The 12,180-nt window shown below is 40.8% G+C and overlaps 1 protein-coding gene across 14 annotated transcripts in view; it reads left to right on the top strand.

Moving 5' to 3' along the window:
• Window positions 1-12,180, top strand: part of MATR3 (matrin 3) — a 48,599-nt gene that overhangs the window by 10,903 nt on the left and 25,516 nt on the right. For 2 of the 14 annotated variants that reach the window (XM_004420120.3, XM_014795497.2), the window contains exon 1: window positions 6,760-6,898. The exons of 4 other annotated variants lie outside the window; for them this stretch is intronic. Coding sequence is in view for 1 of the 10 variants with exons in the window: in XM_014795521.2 (XP_014651007.1) it covers window positions 7,080-7,127 (48 nt within the window). In the remaining 9 variants the exon portion in view is untranslated. Of the gene's footprint in view, window positions 1-6,758; window positions 6,899-6,979; window positions 7,128-12,180 lie in introns of those variants that run through there. 8 more of the 14 variants (XM_087429722.1, XM_087429714.1, XM_087429724.1 and 5 more) reach the window with 8 other exon arrangements.

Here is a 12,180-nt window from a genome sequence, read left to right as displayed (position 1 = left end):
TTGAGGAAGCTTCCTTTATCTCTTAAAACATATACAGACATACCTTTTAACCTTGCTTTAAAAAGAGTCCCTATGGGGCCGGCCGGGTGGCGCAAGCAGTTAAGTGTGTGCGCTCCGCTGCGGCAGCCTGGGGTTCACCGGTTCGGATCCCAGGTGTGCACCGATGCACTGCTTGGCAAGCCATGCTGTGGTGGCATCCCATATAAAGTGGAGGAAGATGGGCATGGATGTTAGCCCAGGGCCAGCCTTCCTCAGCAAAAAAAAAAAAGGAGGATTGACAGATGGTAGCACAGGGCTGATCTCACAAAAAAAAAAAAAGTCCCTATCTACATCATTCTTCCTCTCATAACACCCATGAGTCTTTTTTTTTTTTTTTTTTTTTTGTGAGGAAGATCAGCTCTGAGCTAACATCCATGCCCATCTTCCTCTACTTTATATGGGATCCAAACCCCCACCACCAGCAGCGGAGCATGTGTACTTAACTGCTATGCCACGGGGCCGGCCCCTCTTAGATTTTTTAAAATGTCCCTTCTGGAAGGCCTTAGTGGGTCACATCCCCACCCCTAGTCTTGCCCTATGATAGGGTTTATCACATTTTATTAAAATTCTTCAGTGCTTACCCTACTAAACTATGGGTTCAATGAGGGTCAGAAGATTTCAAGGCATTTAAAAATTCCTCAAGGGATTAGGATGGAAGTGAAGTTGGGTTCCCTTTTTAGCTTCGTATATATATAGTGGTAAACACCTGCTAAATTAGGGGCATAAAGACTTGAGTAGGTACACATTATAAACGAACCATTATATAATAATACAACAGAAAAGTCATTCCTAGATTATTTTAAGAATACATCAAGAATATTTGCAATTTATGGATCTCAATAAAAATTACATACTCTCCCTACATGCTAAAATGACCTTTGCTAATATTGCTGTGAGTCAAGATTCCTAACCTGATAAAATGTATCTTATTCCAAAAGCCTGTGTGATGCTTAATAGGGAAATCCTAGAAGTGTTCCTATTAAAAAAGAGAAAGCTTTGTTGAAAAATACTAGCAAAGGCAATTAGGTAAGAGAAGAAAAATAAATGTATAAGTGGGGAAAGAGGTAAAAATCATTTGCATATAATAAGTTTACTTGAAAATGCTACGGGCCGGCTCCGTGGCTTAGCGGTTAAGTGCGCGCACTCTGATGCTGGCGGCCCGGGTTCGGATCCCGGGAGCGCCCCGAGGCACCACTTCTCCGTCCAACGCGAGGCCGAGTCCCACGTACAGCAACTAGAAGGATGTGAACCTATGACATACAACTATCTACTGGGGCTTTGGGGGTAAAAAACTGAATAAATAAAATCTTTAAAAAAAAAAAAAAAAAGAAAATGCTATGAGTGTCAACTGAAAATAGTTCATTGAAGTAGCTACTAATCAGTTTGAAGATAAACTAGAAGGAAGCTAAAACTAGGAATAATTAGAGACAAGTATAAGAATAACAGGATTATTTTTGGAATGAGACAAGCTAATTCGAACACTCATATGGAAAAATAAGAATAGGTATAATGTACAAAATTAGAGTCATAAAGGAAAACTAGCCCCACCAGATGTTAAAACATTACAAAAGAATAAAACGGGGTGGTACTGGCACCTGAATAGATTACTCAATGAATGCAACACGTAAGGAAATCCAGAAATAGGCCGTAAAACACAACTTAAATTTTAAAAGTACAAGAAGAAAACAGACAGTTTTCTTTATATAATTGTGTAGTGGCTTTGCCTTTAAAGTTAAAAACAAAATGAAGAATACTTAAAAGGAATGAATGATGTGACTAGATTAAAAAGTTCTGGATAGAAAAATACTATGAACAAAAAAACCCAAAACTGGTAAAAGATGTTTGCCAAGGGTTAATTTTTCTTTAATATAATTCCTATAAATCAAAAAGTAAAAGCTCAACAAATGAATAGATAAATGGGCAAAAGATATGAACAGTTAAATGATGCTTAACCCAAATTAATGCAAATAAAATCCATAGTTGAGATTCTATTTTCCAGCAATAAGATTTTCAAATAGATTTTGACACAGTTATCAAAGGAATGGGGGAACAGGTACTCATTTGTTCAGAGTAAACTGGTATACTCTTTAAGGAGGGGAATCTAGTAACTTAAAAATGCATATACTCTGGGGCCGGCACAGTGGTTAAGTGCATGCACTCTGCTTTGGCGGCCCAGTGTTCACAGGTTCAGATCCCAGGCACACACCAACACACCGCTTGTCAAGCCATGCTGTGGCGGCGTCCCATGTAAAGTAGAGGAAGATGGGCACGGATGTTAGCCCAGGGCCAGTCTTCCTCAGAAAAAAAGAGGAGGACTGGCATCAGATGTTAGCTCAGGGCTAGTCTTCCTCACCAAAAAAAATGCATATACTCTGACTAAGCCATTCATATTTGTTAGAACATAGTCATGCTCATTTATTTACCGATTGTGGCTGCTTTTGCACTACAATTGCAGAGTATATCTGACAGCCTGTATTGCCCACAAGCCTAAAATATCATTTGGCCCTCTACAGAAATTTTGCCTAATCCCTGCTCTAAAACAACACTGTGTCATAAAAATTTCTACAATGACAAAAATGTTCTCCAAGCTGTCCACTAGCTAAATGTAGATAGTAAGATTGAGAAAAGGAGTGTAGCTTAAGGCTATTGGACAGCAGACAACATAGCTCTAGAAAACAAGGTGCTTATTTTACACTATATGAATACTTTTACATGTATGGAGTAATATGTACATGAACTTTTTTTAATCACTGCTTTGAATAGCAGAAAGTAGGAAAATACCTAAATTGTCCCTTGGAAGAACATTGGTTAAATAAATTTTGTACCACTCATATCATGGAATACTGAGCAGCCTCATTGGAAGATAGCTTAAGAAATTAAGTAAAACAGGAACAATGGATAATCTTTTTTTTTTTTTTATAATTTTATTTATTTTTTTTTTTCACCCAAAGCCCCAGTAGATAGTTGTATGTCATAGCTGCACATCCCTCTAGTTGCTGTATGTGGGACGCGGCCTCAGCATGGCTGGAGAAGCGGTGCGTTGGTGCGCGCCCAGGATCCAAACCCCAGCCGCCAGCAGCGGATCACGCGCACTTAACTGCTAAGCCACAGGGCCGGCCCTGGATAATCTTTTTTTAAAATAAAGCTTTGTTTAGTGTATCACTGCATAACAAACCACCTTAAAACTTAGTAGTTCAAACAACTACTATTAAAATTCTCTGGGTTGATTGGGCTCAGCTGGGTGGTTGTGTTCCACATGGACTGCGCTGAAACTACAGCCATCTGGAGGCTTCACTTTGGCTGGCAGTTGGTGCTGGCTGCCACCTGAGAGCTCAGCTGGGGCTATTGACTTAAGCGCCTTGGTTCTTTTAATGTGGCCTTTTCATATTGGTTGGGATTCTCACAGCATGGCAACTGGGTTCCCAGCAGATGAAAGCAGATCTTAAAAGTCACTTCTGCATTCTGTTGGTCAAAGCCAGTTACAGTGTCCTTCCAGATGCAGGTAGAGGGGAAATTGATTCCAGTATTCCATAAGAAGAGTGGCAAAGAATTTGTGGCCATCTTTAATTCACCACAAGCATATGTATATGTATGTATGTATGTATATACAGACATACAAAATGTTTATATATTTATAGAAAATCCATGCCTTTATGTAGGGGAATAGGGGTTGGGGAAAACTCTATTTGTGTTCTTGGAGTTTTATTATATGTATTACTTATTCAAAAAATCCTTTTTAAACCCCCCTCCTCCATGCCACTGTTAAAAGAGCCACTGGTTAACAGTTTTCTGTTTTTAAATAGCCTAAAGTATAGAAATGACCTGGTTTCAGAGTGTTAAATCTGTTAAAAAATAACTAGATGGTAGACTGCCAGAAGATTCTGAGACCACAGTTCTGCTGAAGGCAGGACAGAATAATGCTCAAAAGCTCTGGATTTGGATTTATATAGAACTGGGTTCAAATCCTGGCTTTGTCACTATTTAGCTACATGACCTTAGGCAAGCTTCTTAATCTCTTATGTAAAACAGGAATAATGGTACTATATCCTCAGAATTATGACATTATAATGCATTACCAGCTGCTTAGTGATTGTGTGGTGTCAAAACATGTCCTCAATATGTCTTCTCTGCTCGAAACTGTAAAAGGTCTGCATTATCAGCTCAAATCCAGACCCTATCCTGGTGTTTGAAGTCTTAGATAATATAGCCATACCAAACTTGTCACTTAGACCTTTCAAAGTCTCAGCAGAAATTCTTGCTTTGTAGCCTCATTCTCTACCATCCCTGGTGTACACCACACCCACTCCCAAATAACCCAAATGTGAATAAAGCTCTTGATCCATCTCTGCTCACAGCCAGGCCCATCTTGAGGCCAGACTCCTTGTCCAGTATCCTTCATTAGACCAGGATCCTCAAGACCTAGTGATTTGTCTTATCCATCATTGTGTCCCCACCCTTGTACAGTGTTCTTCATGCAATAGGCATTTGATGACTGAAATCCTGTATTAACTTTGGTTTCCAATGTGTTTTTTTGTTGATAAGCCACTAAGCACATCCTCAATAAATAATTACTCAATTGAAAAAGTTTGACTTTTCTTCTCTGTATGATCACCAGATGGCATTACAGCCTTATACAAAAATATGGGTAAGTGCATATCTGAACTAAGATGGATTTACGTTTCTCCAGAGGAGCAGAGCCTCTTGTTTCATCTAAAAGCTGGGGACAGCATAAAGGGAAGTCTTAGCCAAGATTAGTTGGAATCAAAGGCTCACAGTAGAAAGCAGATCTGGATTCCAGTGGAAGGAAGATTCACTGAAGAATTAAGATCCCCCAAAATATCATTCCAAAGCTAGCTATATAGTAGGCTTAAACATCACTTATTCAGGGGCGCTCCAGCCCTTGATGAATTCTACCAAATACCTTCTCAAAGACTATAGAAAATCATACAATGTACATGAAGATGTGGGATTGCAATCCTAGTCTTCACAATGGCTATTGAAAAATTTTCCCTTGTGCAGCTCTAGCCCTCAACAGATGACTTAGTCACAGAAAACTGAAGTCACCTGACTATAATTCCTGTCTTCAAGCCTAATGAAAACTCGGCATCATCCTCTCCGTATCTCCTGTTACAGTAAAGGCATGTCTCTTGCATCTCATTCTTTTTGGAGTGTCCATTAATTATCCCTTCTCTTCCCTGTTTTTTCAACCAATCCTTTCCTGAGATACTCTTCCAACATTTTAATTGGGCTCAGAATTCTCCCATAGTAAAACAACCTTCCTCAATCTTGCTTACTCTTCCATTCTCTTCATAGCCCAACTTTTTCTGCATTTAGTGGTTTCCATCTTCCTGCTTTCCATACACTCAGCACCTCCAGTGTGACTTCCTCTCCCATGTTACTGGAAGCAACTCAATGTTAACAATGATGTCCATGTTACTTAATCTTCTGTAGATATTTTTAGTCCTAGTCTTGACCTCTTGATAGCATTTGACCCTGTTGGTCATTTTGTCCTTTAAGTATTTTGGCTGTCAAGGCAGCACAATTTCTGTCTCCTACTTCCCATATCTTTTTTTTGCTTTTTTCCTCCTACCTTGGTACTTGCTTGGTTCTTTGCAATTCAGCTCTACCTGATTAGTTTCTCAAGGCTTGGTCCTAAGGCCTCTCTTCACAGTACTATCTCCAACTCATCTTTCTACTCCCAGTTTCATTTATATCATTTCAAATTTATCACTAACCCACACTCTTCCCCTGAGCTCAAGACCCATAAATAACATCCTTTAAAATTGATGCCAAACAACTTGCCTTATTTTCCCTGCTGATCCTCTTCCAGTGCTCAATAGCACTGCTAACTATATAGAGTTGTCATTTGTCCATGACCCTTGTCTTCATCTTCCATATCCAATCCGATTAACAAGACTTGCTTCTTTTTGTCCTCACTGATCTCTGAGATTTTTTCCACTGGTCACTGGTCTCCATCTTTGCCCCCATCATTGTCTTCACAGTGGACCAAGAATGATTTTTCAAAGATGAGAATCTGAAGATTTTAAAAACTTGAGTGCTATCAGTACTTGTATTCACTAATTTACCTCAGGCTTCAGGTGACTGCCTTTCCCTCCGTATTTGAATTCGAAACCCCAGGGAAATGGCCTTTTCCTCCAGCTTTATCTATGCCGTTTCTCAAAGTCTACCTCAAGGTTTTCACACGTACTATTCCTTTGCTCATCGGGAACCTGTATCAGTCTTGAGTGTTTTACAGTCAAATTCACCAAATGGCGGCGGCGGTCGTTTCTATGGGATGAGTTCGCAATCTTCCGCCTCGATGACCTTCCTGCACGGAATTCCCGGTATTACAAAACAGTCAAAATGATATTGGTTTCCTCTTCCTGGCGCTTCCTACCACTCCTCGGCAAATAAGCAGGGAATAACCAGAGAGGATAACAATCGGGTCTAAACCGGGGACTCCCTTGACTCGCTTCTAAGGCATACCCTATTTAAATTTTGCCCCATGCAATTTAGGGAGTGAGAAAAAGCCTTTTTGGGGAATGGGACTAGAACTCGTAGCCTGTGCCTCCCTCTCCATTTCCCGCCACAGGCGGGCTCCAGGAATAGCGAACAACCAAGCCGGCGGAGGGCGCGAGCGATGTGCGCGCGCTGAGTAGGGGGAGGGGCCTGGCGCGCGCAGAAACGGGACCCAAGAAGGGGTGGGGGCGAGCTCTCTCGCGAGAGTGGGTTTGGTCTTGGGCTGAAGCCGCCGCTGCCACCTCTTACAAGCGCCGTTGCTGCGGGGGATTGTGGGAGCCTCCGCGTCCCGCTCGCTAGGAGAGAGGTACCTCTCCTTTTCCCTCTCCCTTTCCTTAAGGTAGGCGTGAAGCGGGTAAGAATTGGGGTGGGGTGGCCGGGGGCTCTCCGCGTCCGCCGGGAGGAGGCAGCGACGGCAACGGGCTGCAGGGAGCCGGCGGCGCGCCTTTCTTGCTCGCTCCCGCTCTCCCGCTCTGCCTCCCTCCGCGCTGCGTATGTGAGCCGCCTGATCGGCGGCCGCCATGTTAGGAGCGCAGTGGCGGCGCAAGCAGCCTCTTCGGGCGGCGGAGGTGAGCAGCCCCGGAGGGATACATGCGGTCAGCCAAGGGCCGGGGATGCGGCGGGAGAGTCGGGGGGCGTCGAGGGCAGGCGATCGGCCGAGCTAACTGCGTCCTAGGTTTGCTGTGGGCGGGGGCGGGACGACGAGCCCGTTACACGCGGGCTGCAGCGCTGAGGAGAAGGGAGGAGCACTCGAGGCCTGAGGGACCGACTGTCCATAGGGGGCCTGCCGTTTGGGAAGGATAGTTAAGATAGCGAAGTCCTTGAGTAGCGCCAGCCCCAGATAAGTGTTTGCTTTTTTCCCCTTTCGCACCTGAAAACGTGTCCCAAAATGGAGGATTTCGCAGACTCGGAAAAGCTTAGCCGTTTGAGCAGCATTTCTTTCTTGGCGTCGCGACCTTCGCTCTGCTCCTCGCCCATTGCTTCATAGCGCCCCCTAAGACTCCCCTGTCCCCCGCCCACACACATGCGCGCGCGATTTTAGCCGGACCTCAGAAACAATCCTCTCCACCCCCATCGCGTAAAAATGGCCGAAAAATGAAACGTTAACGCTTGTTTTTCCTGTTGCGTCGTGGATAAAGCTTTTTGCAGTGCGCTGCGAGGCAGGAGATTTGTTCTTGTTTAGAAAGTCATCTCACTTTCCTTTTTTCTTTATTAAAATATTGTCAGTGAAGGTTCCTCTGGAGAGGATAGTGTGGTGTGGGACCTTCCGGTTTCCAGACAAAGGGTTTGGAATACCGCGGTGTAGTCGCCGCATCGTTGTTCTTTTCATTGCCAATCCTTTGCCATGTTCTGTGTCCTACAGGGACTTTTCCTATTTACCGTGGAGGAATGTCTCCTTAGTGTTTATCCTGCTCCGTAGCCGTATTCTGTGGAGTGTTCCTATTGGATCAGTTACAGTTTTCCAGCCAGATATTTCTAGAACGGTTATGGCGATTCCGAAATTTTAGTCTTTCAAGACCGCTGGGATAACATGAGAGTCGTTGATTTCCCAGGTCATAGTCATGGGATTTTGTATTGATGCTGCGTTCTGCTTCCTGAACAGAGCTTAAGATTTTTAAATAGTCGATGAAACACTTTCTTCCCCGGTAAATTTAAACAGTTGTACTCGGCGGGCAAAAATTGTTTGGGGCTGTTGTCATAAATGTTCAAAATAAAATTTTGTTTTAAAAACTCGGTGGCTCAGACGTCTACACAACCTATCGACATAATTTTTCAACAGTAGTATTGTTAGAAATCAAGAAGACGAGGAAAACAGATTTTTGTTGCAAAAACGCGCTATGTATGCCTTTTCCACTTAACTAGAATGTTTTTGCAAACTTGAAATTAAATACAATTGAAGTACTACATGAAGAGTCTTCTGGTTGGTTATGTAAGATTTGGACAAGAGGTCTTTAGCGGAAGATATTTATGTTGTTGAAGTGCTTTAAACTTAACATTTCTTCCTTTGCACTTAACATTATATGCTTATAGCATTGGTATACTTTATCCAGAGAGGAAGTTTTCACTTTATCATCTTTACATATTTCCCTTCTCAGCTCTGTGTACGAAGAGTTGCTTTTCTGTAGCATTCTGAACTAATTCGGAAGCATTTAACCACCCTTGATGTGAACACTGTATGTTAAAGGAGTCTCTAAACGTACTAATTTCACTAATGCTTTTAGGGAACTGTAAACGCTAAATGCTATTACAAGTCGATTAATGATAAGTATACAAATTTTAACAGCCGAAGGATGGAAGGAAAGTGTCTTACATAATTTTAGAAATAAAATGTAGTTCAAATCCCTAGTTTTATACAGGAGAAGGTTAAAGCCCAAGGAGGTGGTTGTTACATAGTTAACCATTGGCAGTGCTTCCATTGTGTTCTAGAACGCTTGCATCTTCATTGGGTGCTTGATTCAGACTTTTCATGTTATAATAAGGCTTAAAAATGGAAAGACTATCCTTACAGGATAGACTTCCTAAGGGAATAGTGTGTCAAATATTTGTGTACTACATAGATGTTAATCTTGGTTATTAAGCATTAAAAATCTCAAGATTCAACATTTGGAGATCCGCTAATTATAGTGTGGCTGTCAAATGGAAATCTATACAGCTGTTTACAGCTGTTTTAAGAGGGGAGTAATGATGGGAAAATGATAATGGAATGTAGTATTAATTGGAAAGAAAATGTAATAAAACTGCTGATACCGAATTGGATCACTTTTTGTTGTTTTTTAAAGGAACGTGTAAATAAGCATAAAAATGGAGATACACCCAAAAAAGTTAGCTCTGGATGTTGGCATTATGGGTGATTTTGTATTGCCTCCCTCTTGTTCTGAAATTTCCACAAGAAACTACCTTTACTTTTATAATTGGTGGGGGAGAGGGAGTGGTGAAACATTTTTTGTAAATGCTGGAACTGCTTAAAAGACCAGAATCACATGTTTTATTGTTTTTTAGGATCTCATGTATTTTTGAGGGAGATTGAGATAGAAGTGAGGCAGCTTGAAATCTGAAGTTGCAGAGTATTCACAAGTGACAAAAAGTAGAGCTTGTGTAAGATAACCCTGGTTATTATGTGTAAACAAACATAGGAATCTGAAGACAATCTTATGTAAAAATATTAAATTTGTCGCTATTGGGACTAATGCTAATTAGGTTACAGTATGAACTGCAGCCATTAATTATTTTAAGAAGGGTCAAAACCAAAGAATTGGGTAATAGTTTGTTAGATGTTCTTAGCACATCTTTTAGTTAAAAGTACTTTTTTTCTCTAGACGTCTTTTAGTTAGAATTGCATTAAAACTACCCCGCACTTGTGGCAACATGTTCTAAGTGTGCTACTTGACTGGCAGTATTTGGGATGGAGAATACTAAGGTCCTTGGTGGGGGGGTGGAAGGGTTGTAGACAGTATAGTTTTGTAACTTTTTTTTTTTTTTTTGTGAGGAAGATATTGGCCCTGAGCTGACATCTGTTGCCAATCTTCCTCTTCTTACTTGAGGAAGATTGTTTGCAATTTTTTATGTACATAGTTATTCCAAGGTTAACACTGTCCAGGAAGTAAAGTGCTGCAGTTTATAGTTAGCTGTGTAATGGGCCTTCTGATTGGATCATTAGGATCAAGGGTTCTTGAAATTCTTGATTAAAAGGTTTATATGTAGAAAAGTGTAGCAGATGAAAGTAGAGCAGAGAGAAAAGCCAATGGATTGAGAGAATTGTAGATATGTAGCCTTTAAAAGATTTTTATAAGGGATTTTTTAAAATTCTGTACTTTAGCCTTTGACTTACTGCAGCTCATTTCTATTATAAGCTTAAATATAAACTTGTAATTCAGTGGAAGATATATGATAAAGTACTATGTATGCTATCTTTCCTGACCTGTATATAATTTATTACTGTGGCAGATGTGAGTAGATGTGATCTGGCTTCTGTATGATTTTCCAGTTGTATATCAAGCCTTAATGTTGTATATAAATAAGGCTCAAGACTCTGAAATTAAAATTTACATGAAGTAGTAATGGCAATTTAGGTTAACATTTTTTTTTGTTTTCAGATTTTAATTTAAAATGTTTGTAATTAAAGAAATTTAGTTTAAAAAACAATGTAAAAAGCTATTCCAGAGTTTAAAGGCTGATTGATATAAAATATTTGCTTTTTTCTGGAAAGTTTTAAAAATGACATATCTCGACATTCTCTTTGACCTAGAGTCCCAATAGCCTGTGATTGCTGATACCTATTTTAAGGCAGAAACAGATTAGGAAAACAGGAAAACACAGATGGTGCAGGGTGCCGAGGTAGTTCTTCCCAGGTACTGCCGTTGGATTTGCTGATGGATAAAAAGAGCGAGGCAGGTTGGGGGGGGAGGGGGCGGGTGTTGGATGTCTTTGGTAGATGTTGTAGTTGGCAGGTTGTAAATGCAGCACTTATAGAAAGTAATCAGTTGATTTTTAGGGTCTAAATGGGATCTTTGATTTGCAGTATCACAGGTTGCTAATGAAGATACATAATTTTCTGATCTTTCAAGGTGATTTGCATGGGTTTTTCCCCCTTTGTGGGGATTACTTGCATGTTAAACATCTCCCTTTGGTATAGTAACTCATAAGGGAAGAAACTATACCATATGTGACAATTTAAAGTCACGTGTTTGGCTTTAAACCTGACTCATGCAGTAGTTGGGAAAGGAACAATAATGTCAAAGAAATACAAACATTTGTACTTAAAACATTCTTGCTGTGAGAAGATGTGAAACAACAGAACGATTTTAATGCTTAACTGTGTATCCTTCTGTGGGTTATGGTATTCTGGAAAAGCACCATGGAGGAGAGAGTTTTGCTTTAAGCATCAGGAGACACCAAGAAATACTCAGAGCAGCATTCTTGGTAATGGCAAGAAACTGGAAACAGCCTAAATGTTTATCATCTGCAAAATAGATGTCTATGTGCCGTAATTGTATCTATAGTGCAGTGAAAATGTAGGTTTACCTCATGTATAAATCAGTTTTTAAAAGCAAATAAGAGCAATACATAGACATAAAGCCTATTTGTAGAAAACTCAGAAGTGCCAAATTAGCACACTTTTTAAGTAAGGTTATATATGTGTGTTAAGTGGTAAAATTTAAAAACAAGGGACTGCAGAAGGAGGAGGAGTGCATTGGAAATTGTTGGTAGAAGATATCTAAGGTCTTGTTAATATTGTGTTTCTGAATTTGGGTGTTTGTATACACTGTGGTTTTTATAACCCATGATACAAGGGCTAGGGGAGTGTGCTGGACCTGAAGAGAATTACTAGTATTAAATGAACAGAGGAGAGACCCATTCCAGCTAATAATTATATTTGCACAAGTACTAAGCAGTCTCTGTAACAGCTCTTAAAATGACCTTTTTTTTTTTTTTAATTTTATTTATTTATTTTTTCCCCCAAAGCCCCAGTAGATAGTTGTATGTCATAGCTGCACATCCTTCTAGTTGCTGCATGTGGGACACGGCCTCAGCATGGCCGGAGAAGTGGTGCGTCGGTGCGCACCCGGGATCCGAACCCAGGCTGCCAGCAGCGGAGCGCGTGTACTTAACCACTAAGCCACG

This window comes from Ceratotherium simum, chromosome 4 (genome assembly GCF_057802395.1).
Source record: "Ceratotherium simum simum isolate JZ-2026a chromosome 4, ASM5780239v1, whole genome shotgun sequence".
Taxonomy (NCBI): Eukaryota; Metazoa; Chordata; class Mammalia; order Perissodactyla; family Rhinocerotidae; genus Ceratotherium; species Ceratotherium simum.
The sequence above is the reverse complement of the archived record's forward strand: the minus strand, read 5'-3'. Positions and strand labels throughout refer to the sequence as shown.